Genomic DNA, 22,119 nt, shown 5'->3' with positions numbered 1-22,119 from the left:
GCGGCACGAGGGCGGTGAAAGGAGGTTTGTTTACATTGTGCTCCTCTTCCAAACAGCTCTCAGGCTGTGCCGAGGGATTCCCTGGCTCGGGGAGGGAACGGTGGCCACCCTGCTCTCTCCCACCCAGGTTTGCACGTCCTGACTGGCCACGTCCTCTCTGAAGGGTCCCCTGGCACAGTCTGGGGAGCCAGACGGTGGCAGAGCCCCCAGTGCACCAGGCCAGCTCCCTGTGAGACAGCCCAGCTAATTTCCTGCCCTCTATCACTTCCTGTCCCTTCCGGCTTGGCGGGCGGCTCAGGAAACAATCGGAGTGAGGAAACCACAGGAAGCCACGTGGCAGCATCCCACCAGGGTCAGGAGAACTGCCAGGGCTGCCCCGGGCTCCCCGTGCCCCCCAGCTCCAGCTGGACCCCAGCAGCCAAAGGCTCCCCCAGCTCCCGGCAAAGCCCTGAGCTGGCAGGGATGTGGCTGGTCCTTGCTCAGCCTGAGGGATGCTCAGACCCCTCATCCCAGGGAGCTGTGGATGAACAAAGAGAAAATGTGAGCGACTTGCTCCCAAAATATTTGGGGTAGAGAGGAGGAAGGGGATCAGGCAAACCCAGGGCACAGCTCCCTCCTAATGGCAGAATCACGGCCATCCAAACCATCCCCTCCATCTCCTCCTTCTCCCCAGTCCTGGCAGGGTGGCACAGCTGGGTTTCGCCTTCTGCAGGACCTGAGCCGGTTTTGCTCGAGTCTTCAGGCTCAGGACCCGAGGGCAGAGGACAGACGGACACTGTAACCCGGCGTGCCTCCCTGGCCCAATTACGCTGCCCTGCCCAGCCAGGACGGGGCGTTTCACCCAGCAGCGCATAAATAGAAAGCTTTTAGAGCATTAATTGCTCTCTGTGTTATGAAACGAGCTGGATGGAAACAACAGGGTTGGAGTTGCCTGCTGGGGATGGGCCACCCCCATGCTGTCCCGTGACACCCCCAGTGCTGGGAGCCCATGGCACAGCCAGTGCTGGACACAGCGCCCATTGGGGACTGCTGGATTTGCCAAAATATGGCATCCCAGGATGTCTTCTCCTCAACATCACCTGTAGATGAGCTGAGTGGCCACCGAGTCCTTGGGGATTCCCAGCTTGTCCCAAGGGGAAAACAAGAGTCTCTGGTGTCAGGGGAGCACCAGGGAAGCCTGGGTCAGGCAGTTCTGTGCCTGCAGTGGGACCAGCCAGACATCCCAGGGACCCCACCAGCCCTCTGTCCTGCTCCTAGGAGGAGAAATGCCTCCACAGAAGAGCTCCAGGTGCTGCTGACCCCATTTTATGCCATCGCAGCAGGGCCAGGGAAAACATCTCCCAGGGGGACACTACCAGGCAAGGAGGAGGAGGAGGAGGAGGAGGAGGAGGAGGAGGAAGGCTGCAATGAATTTCACACCTGCCCCTAGCCGCCTCCACCCCCGTGAAACCCAAGCCTGCCCAGGGAGCAGCTGTGCCCACTGCCTGTGCTGTGGCACCCGCTGGAGCCCGGGCTTAGCAGCGACTGCCACGCTCAGCTCCCAGCCAGAAAAACCCCGTGGGATGGGATGGGATGGGATGGGATGGGATGGGATGGGATGGGATGGGATGGGATGGGATGGGGGGTGTGAGCACTGGCTGGGGGGGATCAGCTCCTGGGACACCGGGCAGAGCGGCTGTCAGGCATCATCACCACCACCACAGAGATGTCCCTGGCTGCCAGAGCCTGACACAGAATGTGACACTGCGCTGTCACCCAGCCACTATCACCCCTGTGAGGGGGGCATGCTTCCCGGCCCTCCTGCTCGAAGCAGTGCCCAGCTGAGGTGCTCCAGGAGCTGCAATAGCAGGTACAGGCTGCCCTGCACAAACCCCATCAGTGCCTTTATTCCCAGAAAGGGATATTTTGATTTAGCACCATTTTGCTGCCACCACTCCAGACATTCCCAGCGAACAATCCCTTGTGCGTGCCAGGAGCGTGCTGGGAGCCCGTGGCAGCTCATCACCTCCTCCCAGCATCTCCTGCCCCTGCCCCAGCCCAGAGCTGCAGACGGGCACAGCGACTCCAGCTCCCGCAGATTGAAAAATTGCTCTGGAATCCTTGGGGAGGAAAACTGCTAAAAATACATGAAGGCAGTATTCTTGGTAAAAGAAGGAGCTCCAGCGAGGAGCATGGCCCAAGAGAGTGTATGTTAGACCCCTGCCCAGCACGCTGATGTCCAAACACCTCAGCTGGACCTGACCACTCTGCAGTGCCACCCGGGCAAGGCTGCAAGGGGACACAACAGCCACCCCACGCAAGAGCTGGAGCCCAAACTCGTGCCACAGCTGGGCACAGGTGCTGGCAAGCAGGGAGAGCAGAACCCTGCCCAACTCACACAAAGCCGGGCAGGGAAAAGCAGGGTCTTGGACCAGACCTTCTCTCCTGAACTGTGAAGCTCCCAGATCTTCCTGCTAATAAAAACCCGACGCTCGGTTGGGTCGGGAGCTCGCATGCCTGCGTGCGGGTGTGCTTCTTCCTAAACCCGAATTGCCTAAGCCGGCGGGGGGAGGCAGGAGCTGGCTGCCTCTGGGGGAAGGGCGAGGAGCTGGCATGGGAACGGCAGCCCATCCTCCACGCACCCGCGTCTGTAAACTTTGAACATCTTCCGGAGAGAAGTTAGTGGCTATTGTGAACAGCTGGATCTAATTTTACGAGGAGCGAGGAGGAGACAGTTGTGGGGAAATAATAAGGCTTGGCGCTCACAGGCGAGGATCCCCGAGCCCGGCCAGCCTTCCTGCCTCCGCCGCACTCCGCCGGGGGAGCGCCGGCGAGACGGTCACGGGGAAACTGAGGCACGGAGCAGCGCGGGGCTCGCCCGCCTCCTGGATAACGCCAGCCGGGAATGCGGGGCTTTGCCCTTGAGTGTTTCCCCGGCTCCACCGCCCCTCCAGCAGCGGGGCATCCGCGGGGCAGGGCTCTTCCTCAGAGCACCAAACTGGGCCCCCTTGGCATCCCACGGCAGCATCTCCAGAGCCAGGGTCACCCCAGCGCTCACTCTCGATGCTCGTGGGCACCGCGGTGCGAGTGCGACACCTCCCTCCAGCCGGCTGCTTCCCCCGAGGCTCTGCCCACCTCCTAAAATTAGCTGCAGCCCTGCTGTCCCCTCCCCGGCCACCCCCCGCAGCCCGGGGAGCTCTGCCAGCACACGCTCCGGGCCCGTCCCGATCCCCCGGCAGCAAAGGGGGAAGGGGACCGAGCAGCCTCCTCCATCACTCACTCCCAGCTCGCCTGCCGCCCGGCAGCCAGCGCTGCCCGCGAGCAGCGCAGCCCCGCTGTCACCTCAGCGCCTCCGGCTCGCAGGAGTGTGCCCGGGGTGAGCTCGGGGTCGGATTTATGAGCAGAGACCCAGCACGGCCTGTGACACACCCAGTGCCCCGCTGGGAGGTGGCAGCGGTGCTAACGCTGGGTTTCGGGGCTGCTGTTGTCTCGTGGCAGCGTAATGGGGGATGCTGGGGGTGTTGGAGCATCACATCTGTTTGGGACGGGATGGGGGGATGAGTTCCATGGGGGTTTGTGCTGCCAGGATGGGACGTGCCTCATGCAATCAGTATTTCCCCAAATCCTTCACCCATAGGTGAAGCATAGAGCCCTACATGAACACTGTCACCACAAGGCCACCATGTGCCATCCCCAAAAACGAGACCATGGGGTCCATGGCCTGTCACCTCCAAAGGGCTCATCCTCATGGGCTCATCAGGAACCCTGCCACGAGCTGCGCGGGGAGCCCAAAACAGCACCAGCACCACACAACTCCCTGCTCCCACCTCCACAGCCAGGCCAGCGGCTGACCGGCAGCACCAGGAGCTTTTCCCGGCGCCCCTCGCTCCCATTTCACAGGCGGGGAAAGCTGAAGCAGCGGGAGCGGAGCTGCAGCAGCATGCCCAGACCCGCAGCAGGATCCGGACGTGCGTTATCGCGCAGGGGGGGCCGCTGCAGGATGGTGCGGGGCATGGCCCCGCCGGCTCACCCCATCATTACCTTCCCTCCCTCCTTCTCTCCCTCCCTCCCTCCAAAAAAACATTTCATAAGTCGCCACGTGACGGTGGCAATAGCAAACGCCCATGCGCTTCAGGTGTCTGCCCCAACCACAACACGCAGGTGCCTGGGCTCGGCCGCCGTGGCTGCCAGCCTGGCCCCCACCCCAAAAAACACCTTGGACAAACAGCTGAGGAGGTCAGGGCATGGCCGGGCCACTCAGCAAATCCCCCGTGGATGGAAGCTCCCAAAATCAAGGGAGGTTGGTAATAAACCATCCACCAGTGGCGCTCAGGGTGATGTAAACACTGCGGCTGTCCCGCCAGCCCCTCGCCACAGCCATCAAGGACTTAATGAGAGAGGGAAGCTCCCAGAGATGGGATAGTTTTTGGAAAGTATCCGTCCAGTTCAGTGATGGATGGAGAGATTCCAACCTCACTAAGAGCCTCAGGATGGCTCTTGTCACACAAATCCCAGCAGCACGCCTGGTTAGGGTTTTGCTGCCCCTTCTCCCCTCTTCCCCTCCATTTTCCACTCCCACAGACAGAAGAAGTACGAACGCAGGAAAACACAATTCCCCCCCTCAAAACAGCCCAAAATTGCCCATTTTTGCCCTTTCTGGCTGCTGTGTGCCTGCACCCAGTCTCACCACCGAGCTCACCTGCCACCAGCCTCGTGCTGTCTGTGTGTTTGATGGGAGCTGCGCGGTTACTTGCTTTTTAATACATTAATTATAGCTGATTACCGCTGCCACCCCCACCTCCTCAGTGCCATGACCTGCTCACACACCGCCAGGAAAAGGCTCCTTCCTTGGGCACAGTGCCAGGGCCACCGGGACTCGCCTCCCAACCCACTTGGTGGTGGCAAGATGGGGATTAAATGGTGATTAAAAGGAGATGCTGTTTCTGATATCATGATAAACAGCCACCGCGTGCCATGGCAAATGGGTGCAAGTCCCTTTTCCTGATGGAGCTGGAGGATTCTGCTTTGGAGGAAAGGGATTTTACATGTGGGATGACTGCTGGAGGGTTATGCTGTCCAAAATGCCCTGGTTGAAACATCCCCCCACTCTGAGCTGCACCCCAATGTTGCAGCCACCACGGGCAGGACGAGGCTCCTTGAAGTACCTGGGTGCCATTTATAGAAGGTGGCTGGACCCGTTGCTTTCAGAGGGTTATTCCTGTCAGAAAATCCAGTGTGGTGCCAGCCACAGGCCCACGGTGAGGAGGTAGCTGGGTGCTCGAGGTCCCTGGGGATGGCAATGTCCCCCTGTGCCACCCAGCTGTCGGGAGGAGCTGCTCACCCCATCTGCAGCCTCTTCCCATGGGAATGCTGACCCTGTAACACCCAAACAGGGCCAAATCCAGCGCCTTCTCCCCATGGGACAGTCATGCTCGTCCTCTCTGGTGGGGAAGTACTGGGGCACTGCCACAGTGACCATCACCTGCCCTGCCACCAGGATCCCAGCCCCCCTACCCATTTCTCTTCCAGCTTCAATCACCGAGTGACCTCAGCAAGCCCTCACCCCTCACCTGCTTTGGGGACCCTTTTTCTCCCAGTCCTGGGGGAAATTGCCCCCAAGGGCTATGGGCTGTGAGGCCACAGAGGCCCCAGCTCCAGTGGGTGCACGGGGGGCACATCAGCCTGGCAAACCCCAATTCTCCACTCAGCATCACGAGCACTCCAGCGCCGGGGGGAGGCTGGCAGCCGGGCTGGCAGGGCCCCCCAGGGTGGCCGGGCACTGCCAATGCCCTGACTCACGACACGCACGTACCCGCGCGGGGTAAAGCGATAGGAGGGGAGAGAGGATGCCGGAGCCCAAAATACCCCAGCGTGCCTGACACAGGAGATTATCGCTTCGCTGATGGGACCATCGCCCAGCCCGGCTTGTCCCGGCTCCCTGCAAAGCACCAAAACCCCCCAAAATCCCAGCCTTCACCTTTCCCCCTGCCAACCACCCAACAGCAGTGAGCGGCTGCAGGGTGCCCACCACACCAGCCGGGACGCTGGTATCATTTCCAGCTGGTTTCTCCCCAAACTGGTTTTTTTCTCAGTGAGTAGAAGCCAAATGTGTTGTGTAGGGCCTGAGCGGTTTCGAGGGGTTGGAGGTGGGTGGCTCTGCGAGGGCTTGGCCGTATTTTCCTTCCAAGGGGGTTAAGGGGAAAAAAAAACAACACCAAACCCAAGGAGGGTGTAAAAATAAAATAATAATAATAATAATAAAGATGACACACTGCTGAAAATTATACATCTAATTGCCGCCTTGTTAGCAAAGCACCCCTATGACGAGGCACAAAGTGTTTAGCATACAGTCAGTGCGTGGTCATCCCCTACATGCGTGTGACACACATGTAGCGTGACACGCGGGTGACCCCGCACCTCACCCGCGACCCTCTCCCGGGGGCTCCGGCCGGGGCGGGCAATCCCCGTCCGCAACGTCCGGCGCCCGCCCCGATCGCTCCCGACGTGCGGGCACAAGGCCCCTTTGTCACCCCGGGGATGCGGCGCGGGGGGACTCGGCGGGGACCGTGCGGGGGCAGCGCAGCCCCGACGGGGCGGGAGCCCGGGAACCCGACGGGGGGGAGCGAAAACAGCCCGACTGTGCCCCCCACGCACGCACCCCATCGGGGGAGGCACCGAGCTCCGGCCGGGGGGCGAGCAGGGCTGGAGCGACCCCGGCGCCCCCCGCCATCCGCCGGGGCTCGGTGCAGGCGGAGGGCTGCGGGCCGGGAGGAAGGAGGGGCTGGAGGAGGAGGAGGAGGAGGCGGAGGAAGGGGGGTTGGGAGTCTCTTCCCGGCGAGCGCTTACCTGCTCCGTGCTCCGGAGGGGCTGGGCCGGCCGCGGTGCCGGGAGCGGGGCCGGGGCCGGAGCGGGGCCGGGGCCGGGCCGGGCCGGGGCGGGCGGCAGGAATGCGGGGAGCGCGGCGGGCTCCGGGTCCGCGCACGGAGCCAGGCGCAGCGACGGGAAAGTTTATGCGAGGGAGGAGCGGAAAGTTGGGAGTCAATCAGGAGGCGGCGGGGCCGGGCCGGGCCTCCTCCTCCTCCCCTACCCTCCTTCTCCACCTCCTCCTCCTCCTCCTCCTCCTCCTCTTCCCGGCCCTTCCTCCCGCCCGACCTCCCCGTCGGGGCAGTGGGCAGCCGGGACTTCCCTTACACAGGGAGGTTTATTTTTTGGGAAAGGGCAGACCTGGAGTTCGGCTCGGCCCGGGTTATGGGAGCGCCCTCTATGAGCCTTCCTCACCTTCCTCCTCTTCCTCCTTCGCCCTCCGGCATTCCCGGAATGCGGCCTTGGGCCAGGGCATGAAGGTGCTGCTGTCGCGTCTTGTCCTGTCCCGTCCGCAGCCAGCCAGGGTCACCCTTGCACGCCTTCATCCCCTTCTGCACATCTTCATCACCCTCTGTGCCCACTCTTCATTCCCGTCCCCCTTCACTCACCGGTGTCCCTGTGCTCACCTCCATCCCCTTCCACACATTTTCATTGTCCTCTGCACACTGTAATGCCCCGCCACAGACCTTCATCCTCCTCTTCCTTCCCATCCTGACATCTTCATCTTCCTCCAAACACCCTCATCCCTCTCCTCATCCTCACACACAAACACATACACACTCTCAGTCTCCTGCATCCCACCAATCTGCAGATTCCCCATTTCTCCCAGACACGCACCCCATGGTGCCCAGGATGGGAATTCAGCCCACGCTGTTGGGATTTCTCAAGGGAATTCAGCCAGGATCCACGCCATGGTCACTTCCTCTGAGCGAGCTGATGGGTGGTAATGTGCTAAGCCACAGCAAGCTGATCACACACAAATCCCTGGCCACGACCCAGCCTGACCATCAGGAACTGCAGCCCCAAAAGGGGCAAAAGCCCCAGTCCCCCTGGGACTCCACAGGCCTGTGCCACAGTACCCAAAACCCCCAGAGATAAATCAGGGTCAGGAATCCTCCCAGTGCCCTGCTGGGAGAAGGGATGTTCTTTGCATCCCATTCCTTCCAGAAACATATTTTTCTAATTTTCATCATGAGCTTGGTTGTATTCAAGCGTTTTGGGACAAGACAGCCAATGCTTCAGCCCGTGAAGTGACAGGCTCTGAAGCATCCAGCGCATTCAGCAATTGTGTGTGATTCATAAAGCCATATCGCATTCTTCCACCCTTGGCCTGCTGCTAACTTGTAAGAAATCTGGACCAAAAACTGCAACAAAATGGCTGCTATTCTCCAAGGGCTGTTCAGAGCCTCGTTACTCATCCCTTACTTGGGCAAAAATGACATTGAGTGCTCCTGGAGATGACAGCCTTAATTGAGTTCAATAGGAGTTTAGGCTGAGTAAGGCATGAGCAAACAAATGTGCGTTAGCCCATGAATAAAAAGCCTGATCCACAAATGTTTAGGAACACATGTAACACTGAGCAGGGGAGTGCTGAGGGGGTCCCTGCTGCTCTGGCCTTGCCATTTGGGCAGGGGTCTGGCTGCAGCATCCAGCACAACTGATGGCGATGCTGGGATGAGCTTGTTCAGGGGTGCAAAGATTCAAGGGTGGCTCAGTGGTTTGTTTCTATTCTGCCTCTTAATTTTTATTTATTTTCCTCCTTCAGAAGTCCATAGTGCTTGTTTCTCTGCTATTTTTTTGTCCACTGGTGGGAACAGCAACTTCCTTTCTCAAATTATAATATAAAAGAGCTGCAAGCTGCAACGCCATAAATAATATTTTCTTATGGCCAGAACATCCAAGTCTAGGCAACACACCAAGAACAGCTACAACATTGTAAAACTCCAACACTTCTCCAGAATGGATTCACTAATTAAAAAATTACTCCTTTTAAAAAGCAGTTGAAAAATATTGGCTTTGCCGCCTGTCGCTCGCTGCATCGAGAAGGAGCCCATCCTGCAAAGCCACAGCTGAGCTAACCAGCAATCAGGCTGCCTTTCCCTCTAAAAAATGTTACCAAATAAATAGAAGGGGAGAGGGAGGGAAGAGAGAACACCTCATGGCAATCACTTCTTTATTTAATTAAAGTATTGCCACTTGAAAGCTGGAGAGAGATTCCCAGGGCTGGGGCCATGGCAGCTCGCTGGGAACCAAACATCTCCAGCTCTTCCATTGCTGGACAAGGAGTTTCCCAGTGCTGGTCTCCCCTCCCACACTCCCCAGGACGTACCAGCCCTTCCCTCCTCAGGCTGCCTTCCCAGTGGGGCATTTGCCTCCTGAAACATGGAAATATCTGTCAGCCCCCCGAAGAGAGCAGGGCTCAGAGCTGGGTGCATGGAGCCCCCCAAACCCCAGGGATCTGCAAAAGATGGAGAAGCCAGTGGCTGGAGAAGAGCCCCCACATCCACCCTCCTGCTCAGCTCTGGACCAGTGTCTTTGCACCCGTCAGGACAGGATGGGGCTGAACCACGGAGAGAGCCATCAGCACTGCAGGGACACTGGTCCTGGCTGGGATGGGTTCAGCAGCGAGGTGGGGCCTTCATTTTTTCCTCCCCTTTGCCTTATAAGCACCTCTGCGAAAATAAAACTCATTTCCCAGGAGGTTCCCTTGAGGAGCTGACGACAGTCGCCTCTGGCCACGCTTGTGCCCCTGCACGAGCACTTTGTGGGGTTAAATCCATGCCTACAGCACCAGCCCAAAGCCAGCATCCCTAAAACGAACCTTCAGAAACCTCAAAGTCTCCCACTGCTGGGAAAACATCACCCCTGGGGATTGAGGAAACCCTTTCTCCAAGGAATACACACACTTTGGACTCAAACACCATTGATAAGGCTCTTTCTTCTTCTTCTTTTTTTTTTTTTATCTTTTCTTGCAGCAAGCATTCCTTTCACACCCACGCACACCCCGGCATCCTCAGCCATTGGTCTGCCGGCGCATCCGTCACACTTTCCGCCGGCCAGAGCAGATCCACATTTCAACTGCTTCCATCCCTCATCTCCTCTGGTGTTAACAGCCAGCGCAAACAAAGGGCCCGAACATCCATCGCCCCATTAAATTGTTTTCGTTTGTTTCTTCTGCCACAGTTGGTTTGCGTTAGAGGGTTTGTAAAAGGGATTTGGGGTGGGCGGCTGATGCAGCGGCTGCTCTGACTCTGGGTGACGCTGCAAGGGACACCCGTGATGGGGATTTTGCTCTGCCACGGGTGACAGGCCAGGGAAACCTGAAGGGTTTGCAAGCAACAGTGGGCAAATGGAAAATGGAAGCTTTTTGGGTGAGGGGAGGGAGAATCAACCTGGGGAGCAGCTGGGATAACAGCAGACAGAACGTGGGGAGCCCAAAGCCCCCTCTCTCACCCAGCTGCTTCTCTTCTCCTTGCACCGGAGGAAATGGGGACAAGCATTGGCTCAACCGTTAGCTGAGCTCGTCCCGATTTCAAACAGATGTTGGGCTTGTGGCTGGATTTGGGCAGAAAGCTCCTGCTTTCCCCACATTTGCTGGCCATACCTTGTCAGGGATGCTGGCCCTGAACTGCTGTGGCTGGTTCTCCCTTTAGCTCACAAAATGTTCTCTGAGCTGGCTGTGTGGGTGATGGATGATGTCCCACGCAGGCTGGCTTGTCCCCAAGCTGTCCACCTCTGCCTGCCCCACCACGAGCATCTGCCCAAGAATCATGAAGCCCAGATTCATACAGCTGGGGAAGAGCTCCACTCCCATCTGCAAAGCCACTGGGGCAGATGTTCACCAGTGGTCCAGCAGCTCATGGTGCCCCTGTCACTGTCGTCTGTCCTCAGCTCCAGGCTCAGCCCACGGTGATGTTGCGACACTGCCCAGAGAGGATGAGCATCCCTCTTGCACAATCATATCCATCTCATCCATCTGCTCCTCAGCCTTTCTGCCGCAGCTGCCTCTCAGCTGCATTGACTTGGGGGGCTCATATCACCCCCAGAATGGGGGAACAACCCCTTTGTGTCCTGGGAAGGGAATCCCACACAGTTCTGGAGTCAGCGTGTGAGCTGAGCAGGTGAGAAACAGCACCAGAGAGCTGAGGATGGCATTTCAGGGCTCTCTGGCATGTCCCCATTTTTCTCACCACTGAATTAATCAGATTTGTTTGTGCAGCCAAATCCTCACCCCATAACTGGTGGAACTGGGGGCATGAGTTGTCCTGCTCCCAGTGAGCTGCATTTGTTCAGCATCTCCCCATCAATCCGAGACAGGGGATGGCAACTTTTGTCCACCACCTGTCACGAAAGGAGAGCACCACCCGTGGGGACACCTGGGGCACGGGAGGTCTGGAGGGGCACCACAGAGTGAAGGGGCAGGGAGGGTTGAGGGCACGGGGAGCTCAGCAGGGCCCGTCTGGGTGCTGAGCATGACTCAGCACCGCACCACACCTCATGAGTCACTCACTGCTTCCTGGTGCACCCTGAGTTTTCTCTTCCAGGTCCCTCCTGGCAGCACGGGCCCAGCTGGGCCACCTGCCAGCAATGCAAGCTCTGCCTCACGTGCCTGCCAGCCCTCCTCTGCTGGCACTGCCACCCCTCGGCACGTGCCTGTGTGTTGCCGGTGCCAGGCTGCTTCTTAGGGCCCCAAATCCCTAAAAAGCAATTTCTGGGCAGTGAGGTGAGACCCAGTGGGTACAAACACGCCATGGGCACCAGCCATCCACTCACAACAAGGCAAAATGGGGCAAAAGAGGTGCCTGGTGAGCAATGAGCCGGGATGGGGGGCTTTAGCTGGGAGCTTAGGAAGAGCCCACCTGCATGTGGGCAGGGATGAGGAAACACAAAGTGAGGAGACCACCTACCCCCTTCTCACTGGGAGACTGAGCATAAACCATAACAAACAAACAACCCCAAAGAACAAACAAAAACAGACAAAAAAAAAACAAAACAACCAAAACCAAAAAAAAACCAACCCAAAAAAAAAATAAAGCAGGGGGAGGGTAGATGAGTTTCCAAGATCTGAGTCCAAAAGGATGAGACAGGGATTGCAGTCAGCCTCATCTGCTGAATATGAATATACTCCAGCCTGGCTCTGCCATCACCCCAGCCCAGCGATTTGCCCCAAATTTGCCTGGAGAGGCAGCGTGGCTGCAGCTGGGTGAGCATCCCACAGCACTCAGTGGGCACCAGGTGCCTGGAACCACCTCAGGAAGAGCCGAGACTGCAGGAAGGTGGAAATGCAGGGAGCGGAGCAGGACAGGGATGCAGGAGCATCCTCGGGGCACTGGCAGCAGCCCCGGTGGCCCTGGTGGCCCCAGTGGTCCCGGTGGCCCTGGTGGCCCTGGCGGCCCCGGGTGTTCCCAGCGCTACTCGCAGGCCAGCTTCCCGTCGAAGCTGGAGAGGGCGATGGCGAAGGCCTGCACGGCGCACAGGGGGTAGTTGTAGTCCATGGTGAAGGCGTCATCCGCCACACGCCCAAACTGCATCACGATGTAGTCAGCTGCAGGAGAGAGAGGGGAGCCACCAGGCTGTCACCTGTGCGCCCGGCCAGCCCACGCTGCAGAGGCCAAAAGGAGCTGCCCACGCACCCCCACCTGAACTCAGCCTGTGGCTCCTGTGCTGTGCTGCAGCACAGATCACCAAAAAGCATCGTTTTCCCATGGCACCCTCTGGTGCCTCCAGCACCCCCTTCCCTGGGTGCCACAGCCCCCCAAGGGACAGGGACCCCACTCACTCCGCCCCCCCAGCCGTGGGATGGCTGCTGCTGGAGGGCGGGTGACAGGAAATCTGTAAAAATAACCAGGGGCCCTCAAGAGGCTTTTTCTGTCCCGTAACCCAACACCCTGGAGGCCAAGGGCTTCTGACTGCGCCGGACAGGTGACGAGCAGCCGCATCCAGGCAGAGCTGCTGCCACCCCTGAGGGACTGTCCCCAAGGCAGTGCACCCCAGCAGTGGGTGCTGGGGACAGTGCTCTGGCCTGGGTGGGTGGCTGCAGTGTGATGGGGGCTCAGCATCCCACAGGATCTGTCCCTGCCCTAAATCTGCCTGGCAGAGCCCCACACGCTGCCCCTGCCAGCGCCAGGGCCCAAGGGCAGCTCCTGCAGGGAGCCCTGTCTGGCTTCATCCCAGCTCCAGGAAAGGCAGGCAGGACTCCAGAGCATGAAAAAACTGAACTTCAATAAAAAAAAAGTGGGTGCTGGGGCCAGCTCACGAGGCAGTGCTCCTCCACCCTATCCCCTGTCCCAGCTTACGGTCACTGCTGTGCACGATCTGGAAATTTTTGACGGAGGCGTGGGTGACCCGGCCGTGGAAGTTGAGGACGTAGGATTGGGTCTCATCATTCCACACTGGGGCTTTGTTGTGCAGCTCGATCACGTTGTCCATGTTCCTGTTCTGCCATCGCATCAGGAGGCCGTCGTTATCCTGGGGAGGGGAGCAGAGCTGGGGTGAGCCCTCCGGAGCCCATCCTGGGGGATGCTCTGTTACAGGACCCAGCTGGAAATGGGATCTATCATGGGGAAAAAAGCCAGACACCACGTCTCCCACCTCCCAGGGGCACCTTGAATTTCAGGGACACCTGAAAGCCTCTCCATGCCCCAAGATGGGTAAAATCCAAGGTGGTGCCCAGCAAACCCAGCTCCCAAGGAGTTTCTCCCAGTCTGGCCCCTGACTTACGTTTCGGGGCCGGATGGGCACCCTCTCACAGTCAGCATTCATCCCAGGGATGATGACAGTCATCTTCCTGGGGCCTTTGAACCCTAAAACATTGGTCTCCTGCAAGAGAAACCCTGTCCTTAAAACCAGCAACCACCGCAGGTTTCAGCCTCTCATGAGGGCTGAACAAGGGCTCGGGGGTGGCTCCAGCCCATCCCACACATCTGCAAGCCCCAGTGAAGGGCTGCAGGGTGGGAACCCCTCTCTGCCTGCCCGGGGGAGGCGGGAAGGGGCTCCTGTGTGGCTGCTCTTACGTAGACCACGGCCGAGAGCTCCTGCCTCACGTTGGACCAGTCGGCGTTGGCCCTTTCGGGGTTGGCGCCGTTGTCGAACACGGTGAACCTCGTTCCCATCAGGTTGGATCTGCAGCCAAGGGTGGGACATGGCCGTGGCTGAGTCCCCTCTGCCCCCTCTGTGACCTCTCTCCAGGCACAGCTTTGGTTTTGGTCTGGCTGCAAACCCCCAGTGCTGCTCCCCCCCAATGCTGACCTTCCCACTCTCCAGTGGTTTTCTTGGGTTCAAGGAACCCCCAAATCAGGGTGTGATAGGGTGCTGCCACCACGGGGGACCCCAGCATTGCTGTGTGGCTGCTGGCAGTGCGGGCTGGGACTTGCTAGGTGCCTTTTCTAGCCATGACCTGTCTGCTGGGAGGAACCGGCCAAGCTTGTTTTCCCCTCTCAGCCCCCCACCACTCCTCAGGTCAGACACAGCAGTGGGAAATGCTGAATTTAACCTCCTGTCTGCGCCAGCCATAGCCTGGGACAGCCTGTAAGCCGTGGAGTGGGAAGAGGGTGCTGCAGAAATGGGGTGTCACCAAACTGGGGTGCCAGCTCTGCTCCTACCTCAGCTTCCCGATGAAGTTCTCTCCACCCCGTGACAGGTCAGTGGGGTCGATGGAGATGAGGTAGTTGGAGGTTTTGCTCTTCTTACGCTTTCTCCCAGCAAGGAGGAACACCTGGTAGAGCAGTGGGACCGTGTGGGAACGGGACATTGTCACTGCCATCACCACTGCTGTCCCCCAACAAGTCACTGCCATGACCTTGAGCAAGTCACGAAGATGATCCCCAAAATGCTGTCAGCATTACAGGGCAGGAGGGGCTGAGCCAAGCCCAGCTTTAGTGGCTCTCCAGCTCTGTTAGCTCACCCTCCCAGGCACCACCCACAGGAGCTGCAGGAGAGGGGAGCAGCCCCATTCAGGACTCACCAGCACAGCGGGATGCAGGCGAGCATCCCCCCAAACCCTGAGGGTGCTCTCTGGGATGGCTGCAGAGCCCCAGGGGTCTCCATGCTCCCACCCCAAATCACCTTCTTGTCATTGTCCAAGTGCAGGTAGTAGGTGGGGTAGAGCCCCCTGTCCATGCCCTTCTTGTCCCGTGTCACCCGGCACTTGACGGTCACGCCCTGCGGCGCCGGCTGCAGCACAAACTCCTCCAGGTTTTCCACCTCGATGACAGGGGACGGAGGCCTCTCCTCCTTCTGCTGCAGCGTGAGAGGGGATGGTGACCCCAGAGCCCCCCTCCCTCCCCAGCCCATTGCTATCCATCCCCCATGGCTCTGCAGCTCTGGGGACACTCTGGTGGCTCTCACTGGGGGGTGCTGCAAACCCCCTGGTCTGCCCTGAGGGGTTCCCCACGGCTCTCAGGGGTCTTTCGTACCTTCTTTGATTTCTTTGCTTTCCCCTTCTTGTTGGAGTTTTTCTGCAGGGTCTCTGGGGTCTCCTCCTCACTCTCACCTCCTTTAGGAGGAGCTGCTGGCAGGAACAGTAGGGACACAGAAGGGAGAAGAGCCTGACTCTACTGAGCCCCAAAATCAAGCTCAGCATAGACCCATGCCAACATCAGTGACTGTAACCCCCTCCCCATGGCCAAGCTCACTGCACCCCCAGAAGCCCCACCAGAACCCACCACCCTCCAGTGCCAGCCTCTCACCTTTCTTTTTGGATTTTTTCTCTTTTGGGGGGTCCCCACCAGTCTGAAAGAGGGATGCTGGGCTTTTCTTCTTCTCTGACCTAATGGGTTTGGTGCTGGAGTCGGAATCATCCTCCTCATCACTGCTGGTGGCAGCTGTGAGGGACGGGGGACGTAAGGGGACATGGTCACACAACACTGGGGGCTGTGGGCTCAGGGTGATGCCATCAGGCAGCAGGACTGGCTGCCACCTCCTCCTGCTCATCCCAGACCTTTCTTCTTGCTTTTCTTCTCCTTCTTCACCTGGAACACGGACATTGGCTCCTTCTTGGTGCTTTTGGCAGATTTGGCTTTGCTGTCAGGGTCACTCTTGTCTTCTGCTGGGACAGAGGAGCTGATGAGCAGCCAGCCAGGGGGATGGGAACGGGCAGTGATGGGGACAAGGAGGGGACAGGATTGGAGCAGCAGAAAGGGCTGAGCTGGGGGGGATCGCCTGGGGAGGGGGCGATGGCTCTGCAGCCCCCTGAGCCTCCCGGGGCAGTGAAGGCACCTCCTGGTCCCAGCAAGGACAGATCCCAGAGCTGGGCTTAAGCCATCCCTGGGCACTCACCCTTGGGCTTCAGCTTCTTCTCCCCCCCGCCTGAGAGGGGCTCTTTGGGAACCTTCTTCTTGAGCTTTTTGGGCGGGTTTTTATTCTCCACCTCTTCCTCCTCTTCCTCATCATCCTCATCCTCATCCTCAACCGGCTCTGCCCAGAGGTGACCGCGGCATCAGCCAACGCACCGGCCCTCTGCTGTCCCCGGGGATGGTGACCGGACCCTCCTGCTGTCTCCAGGGCTGGTGGCCGGGGTCCTGCTGTCCCCCCGGGGTCCGGCGGGGCTGGGGCCGTGTCCAGCGCCGGGCACGGCAGCCACAGCCACGGCCACGGCCACGGCCATAGCCACGGCCCAGCCACAGCCACAGCCACAGCCACAGCCACGGCCACGGCCACAGCCACGGCCACAGCCACAGCCACAGCGCTCTCTCGCGGCCGCAGCCGAGCCGAGCCCATCCGCGCCGCTGTTCGCTCCCGAGGAGTGTCCGAGGAGCTCGGTGTCACCCACCCAGCGAGTGTGTCACCCCTCTGCCCACTGCCCCCTCGATACCAGCTCCCCGAGCGGGGCAATGAGCGCAGCTCCGCTGCCACATCCCCGTTTCTCCCGGCTCCGTAGATGGGTTTGAGGCAAAAAGCTCTGCCGGGGATGTGCAGAGCCCCAGCGGCGCTGGGAGCACCGACAGCGCTATCGGGACCCGGTACAGGGGGACACGAAGGGACAGGAGGGGACACGAGCGAGTGCCTGCAGAGGGGTGGGTGTTGCCCCCGCACCTTGTGGCTTCTTGGAGCCCTTGGGCACCTGGGAGCGAGGAGCCAGGGTTTCCTTCTTCTTCCGAGGCTCCTTGGTGAATTTGGAGGGGTCCTTGTCGCTCTCCTCCTCCCCCTTCTCCTCCTTCTTCTTCCTCACCTTCTTCACCCCTGCGTATTTGAAGAGATGCCCATGAGAGAGCGCCTCAGGTGCAGGGTGGGGCACCCCCATTTCCCCCCATTTCCGTGGGGCTGTGGGGGGATCTGTGCTCACCCTGTGCCGGGGCTGGAGGCTCCTCTGCAGCTCCTGCCTCACTCGGCTTCTTCACCCGTGGCCGCCGTGGTTTGGCCTCGGGCTCCAGCCCGGGCTCCTGCCTCTTCTTCTTCAGCTTCTGCCCTCATGGACGGTGCTGCAGAGGTGGTGCCAGCCTTAAACACCTTTTCCCTTTACAGGGAACCCTTGCTCAATCAGGTTCCTTTCAGAAATACAGCCAGGCTTTTCCCTGGCCCACACACCTTCCAAAGTGTGACTTACCATGGGGCACCCCCCGAGGAAGGCAGAGGGAGGAAAACAGAAAGGTCTGTTAGCAGACAGACAGACAGACAGACAGAACACCTGCCCTGGGACAGCCCTGGAGATGAGGGATGTGATGATGGAGCTGCTGTGACACCATGCCAGCACAGAGGGACAAAGCTCACTGTGGCCACGGGGACCCTGGCTGAGAGCCACTCTGGGCACTGGTGGCCTCACTGGGCACCTGAGCTGGGACAGGGGACATAGGGAGGGGCAGACAGCCTGGACTCTCACCTCCATCTGCTCTCACACCCACAAGAGGCTCCTGTGGATGGCAAGGAGGTCAGCAGGAGCAGGGAAGCAGGAGGATTAGGCACAGCACACCTAATCCTGGTTAGCTGGGGCTATAAATAACCCAGATTTACCAAATACAGAGTATGTGGGTCAGCACCTGGCTCTGGGCAGGAGGTGTTCAGGGAGTGGGTGTCAGCTCAGGGCTCTCAGAAAGTGATCTCAGCAAATCCAGGTGCACTGAGGCTTCCACTGCCCAGCAGAGCATCTTCCCCCTCGCAGGAAATCAGTCCTGCCCTGCTTCTCCCTCCTGCTCCAGGACAGTGTGTGAAGGTGATTTGCAAAAAGTGGGATCCTGATGGATCCCTGTGCTATTCCAGGACTGTGAATTTGGGGAGGGGGAGCTGGGGGCTCCATGGTGAAGCTAGGAACTGGCTGCTTTCTTCCGTGTCATGAGCTCACACAGAAAATCTCCTTTGCACCCCCTAATCCCTTAAGAAGCTGCAGGGTGGGCAACCACTCCCTTACTTAACAAAGCCCTTCAAGGAGGAGCTGATGATTAAAAATTAAGTTGGGTGGGGGACGAAATTGCTGCTGAGACCCTTCCAAGGCTCGGGGGCACCTGGGGGCTGCTCTGAAAGGCAGGGAAGGGGGGTCTGGCTTTCAGGGTCATGGCCTGGGGAAAGTGAGTCACAGTTTACAGCTTAACGGAGGGGCTTAATTAAACTGTTATCTAAGAACCAGGAACCCTCCTCATGGGGTGCTTCAGAGTGAGGGGGGGTCAGGAGGATGCACAAAGAAGGGAGGGCTGTGGAATTGTCTCGACCCACCTGATCTGGAGGGGGTTCCCAAAAATCTCATGCCCTCACAGGCTGCAGCACCCCAATAGAGCAGCCCCAAATCGGCCTTGGTGTGGACTCTGGGGTTTGAGGGTCTCTGATGTCCCCAGCCCTCGGGGACAGCCAGGGCAGGGGATGGTGGCACATGGGATGGAGGGGAAGGATTTTGTCTCACCTGTTTGGGCTTGTGCTGCTGGGGGCTCCCTGGCTCCTCACTGGGGCTGTGGGGCACAGAAACCAAAAGGGTGAGGGTTTTCACAGACCCTGGGGGCACGGGATTGTCCCCATTTTTGGTAAAGGGGGAGAGGTCAGTCTTTCATTTGGTTCCAGCAGCATTTCCCTGTCTCTACTGGGTCGAGCTTGCCTGACATCATCCCTCCTAACCAGGAGCACAGGACAGGCTCTGCCTTTGCCAGGGGGGACAGCAAGGAGCTTCACTTGGGGATCCCCATCTAAGAAACTTTTCCTCTCTGTAAATCAACGAGCATCATCCCACCAACCCCATAAAGAAATAACAACTGCTCACTAAACTGTGTTGAAATTGAAAACAGGAGAAAAGAAGGGAGGAGAGGGGAGTACATTGTGGGACCCCAGTACATCACCCCCCCCAGGGGATCCCACCCAGCAGATCCCACACTGCACATCTCACCCAGTGGATCCACTCAGTAAATCCCACACTGCACATCTCACCCAGTGGATCCCACCCAACAAATCCCACACTGCAGATCCCACCCTACATCACCCACCCTGCAAATCACACCCCACAGATTCCATACTACAGACCCACCCCGCAGATCCCACACTGTAGATCCCACCCCACATACCCCACCCTACATCACCCACCCAGCAGATCCCACCCCACATCACCCACCCTGCAAATCACACCCAGCAGATCCCACCCCACAGATTCCACCCCACAGATCCCACCCCACATCACCCACCCTGCAAATCACACCCCACAGATTCCATACTACAGACCCACCCCGCAGATCCCACACTGTAGATCCCACCCCACATATCCCACCCTACATCACCCACCCAGCAGATCCCACCCCACATCACCCACCCTGCAAATCACACCCAGCAGATCCCACCCCACAGATTCCACCCCGCAGATCCCACCCCACATCACCCACCCAGCAGATCCCACCCCACATCACCCACCCTGCAAATCACACCCAGCAGATCCCACCCCACAGATTCCACCTCGCAGATCCCACCCCACATCACCCACCCTGCCCCGACACCGACCTGTCTGCAGCCCAGACCTCCCGCAGGATCTCCGTCTGCAGCGGCATCACTCCCGGCTCGGCTCCGCTCGGTCCTGCCCTGCCCTGCAGCCCCTATCAGCCCAGGGCCGGGGCCACGGGGTCAGTGCCAGCCCCAGGAGCCAGAGCGGCCTCCCAGCATCGCCCCCGCAATCTCTGTGCTGGGAGGAGGAGAAGGGAAAGGAGGAAGAGCAGCTGGAGGAGGTGATTAACTTTATTTCTCCTGAAACTCGGTTAATAGGATTTCAGGGGCTGGCAGCCAGGGAGAGAGGCTGGCAGGGAGTAATCACAGGAAAAGGGGGCTCTGCAGGAATGCAGGGGTTCAGCCAGACCCCAAACCCTTTTGGGGTGCACAGGTTCCCCCCTGGCTGGTTGGGGTCCCTGGCACAGCACAGCCAGTGGGCAGAGGAGTGGCTCTCTGACTGTGTTTAGGGTTATCCTCCCTGGGTATCTTTGTTTTTCACCCAGAAATGTCTCCTTGGCAAGTGAAGAGCAGGATTTGGGCGTTTTGTGTGAACTTTGCGTGGAGAGCCCATTCAGGGGAAAGCAGCATCCCTGCTCTGGGCGGTGTAAGGGTTCCTGTGCTGAGCACTGCTCTGCCCTGACCCCTGTCCCACCTCCCGAGGTCTCTTTGGATGTGTTTCATAATCTCCTGCTCGTGCCTCACCTCCTCGTTACACCACTTAACTCTTGCTGTTCCTCCTCAGAGGCCCCCATGGATGGTGTTGGGCTGCAAAGCCAGACAGGCCAAGTGTCCCCAGTGTCCCCAGCGGACCCTTGGCCTTGCCCAGCCCACCACAGTCCCCCCCAGACCCCCAGCCCGTGCCTGGTGCCACTAGATGGCATTTGAGCACTGCACACCCACCGGCACCGGCAGCTTCTTAATCCTCCTTACAAAACCCTCCTGGTTTCCCTTTCACCTCTAAACCTCATCACCCACACGAGTTCAATTTCTCTTCCAAGGGACAGGAAAGCACCAAGCCAAAATAAACAAAAAATCTGCTTAAAAACGGGGAGCAAGCCCAAAAACTGCAAAGCAAATTGTTTTGTTTTGGTTTTTTTTTTCCTTTTTTTTTTTGTTTTTGCTTTTTCCTGTTGAGATTATTTCCTATGGAAAATGTGGCTTGGGCTGTCCCCAAAGGACTTTTTGCCCTGCAAGAAAAAGTGAAAAGCCCAGGTTTTGCAGAGGTTCTGGGTCTCACAGCAGCCTCCAGGGAGAGGCATCCCATGGTGGTAGAAAATTCCTGCTGTTTAAATGGATGAGCAGCTGGAGCAGCCATGTGGATGCTGTGCCACTGCTGCAGGTGGGAAAACAGACAGGCTTGAGAAATGATGCTCCAGGTACCACCTGATGGGACTAGAGGAGAGGAATTTTAACCAAATCTGGCATAGTCTGGCAAGATTGTGGAGGGGGGTATAAAAGAGGGATGGGCAGTCCTAGTACCCCACTGGCTCAGCTTTCTGTTCTCTGCCCACTCAAGGGGCACAAATAACCCCTCCACCCACTCAGCTGACCCTCAGGAAAACCCCTCCCAAAACAATACACTGTGGGGCAGAGGAAAAAAGCCTCTGGATAAACCTCCCAGGCTGGAAAAACAGCTGAGATCCCCAAAGAGCATCCCCCGGCCAGGCACTTCCCAAGCAAGGATTGCTGGCTCTCCAGAGAACAATGGCACTGAGAAAAAGGGGCAGCAGCAGCTCTTGGAGACACCAAGAATTCCTCAACTGCTGGGACATCTCCCCCACAAGGAGCACCCACCCATCCTCCCCACAGCCACCCCATTTGCTGAGCAGGATCCAGAGAAAGAGGACTATTTATTTTTTTTTTCCTTTTTCTTTCAGTTGTTTATTTTCAAGCTCCAAAAGGGGTATTATTATAGAGACAGGAAAAATAACAACTGGAAAGCTGTTCTCATGGGGTAGTGACAGTGTCCCTTCAGGATGGACAGGGCTGATGGCTGAGGAGGCAGCAGCAGCTCTGGGGCAGGGACACACCGTGCACCCAGGACCCCCTCACCATGGGAAAGCTGCTCAGTGACAAACCCACGGCACCAGCTCAGACCCAGCCACTGCCTTTCTGAACCACATGTCCACCTGCTCTTTTATTTTCCCCACATCCAGATCCCAATAAAAGCAATAAAACTCCCATTTAAAGCTGGGAGCCAAGGCATGGGGTGCAGGCTGTGGGTTGAGCACCTGCAAAGCTGGACAGGCTTTTTTGCTCTCTAAAGAAACAGGAACCAGCTCCTTCAGAAGGTAAAATCTGTGTGTTCCCCCCTCCCCAAACAGTGCTTTAAAGGCTAAAGATGTCCCTGCACCCAGGGGCTGCACAGAGGCCATGTGGGTTCTCATCCTG

At 58.5% G+C, this 22,119-nt stretch overlaps 2 protein-coding genes across 6 annotated transcripts in view; both read right to left on the bottom strand.

Moving 5' to 3' along the window:
- Positions 1-12,254: 12,254 nt before the first annotated feature.
- Positions 12,255-15,827, bottom strand: TULP1 (TUB like protein 1). The gene is made up of 9 exons (XM_066565322.1): positions 15,782-15,827; positions 15,531-15,665; positions 15,258-15,349; positions 14,908-15,081; positions 14,445-14,557; positions 13,857-13,965; positions 13,564-13,662; positions 13,140-13,311; positions 12,255-12,388 (listed from the first exon to the last, which is right to left on the bottom strand). Exons 1-9 carry the CDS (start codon positions 15,825-15,827, stop codon positions 12,255-12,257), a joined length of 1,074 nt encoding a protein of 357 aa, XP_066421419.1.
- A 5,734-nt stretch (positions 15,828-21,561) lies between these two features.
- FKBP5 (FKBP prolyl isomerase 5) overlaps positions 21,562-22,119 on the bottom strand; it is a 19,426-nt gene continuing 18,868 nt past the window's right edge. For all 5 annotated transcript variants that reach the window (XM_066565179.1, XM_066565174.1, XM_066565176.1 and 2 more), the window contains one exon: positions 21,562-22,119. This exon is cut by the window's right edge and continues 610 nt beyond it. The gene's annotated coding sequence lies outside the window, so the exon portion shown is untranslated.

The sequence above is a fragment of the Molothrus aeneus genome, chromosome 24 (assembly GCF_037042795.1).
Source record: "Molothrus aeneus isolate 106 chromosome 24, BPBGC_Maene_1.0, whole genome shotgun sequence".
NCBI lineage: Eukaryota > Metazoa > Chordata > Aves > Passeriformes > Icteridae > Molothrus > Molothrus aeneus.
This window is presented reverse-complemented; position numbering and strand designations above follow the sequence as displayed.

Bases quoted from the DNA above. Each gene is read 5' to 3' on its own strand.
- TULP1 (XM_066565322.1), bottom strand. From the start codon at position 15,827: ATGTCCGTGTTCCAGGTGAAGAAGGAGAAGAAAAGCAAGAAGAAAG. The intron at 15,082-15,257 runs GTACGAAAGACC...CTCACGCTGCAG, and splicing joins AAGCAAAGAAATCAAAGAAG to CAGAAGGAGGAGAGGCCTCC. The intron at 14,558-14,907 runs GTGATTTGGGGT...CTGCTCTACCAG, and splicing joins ACTTGGACAATGACAAGAAG to GTGTTCCTCCTTGCTGGGAG.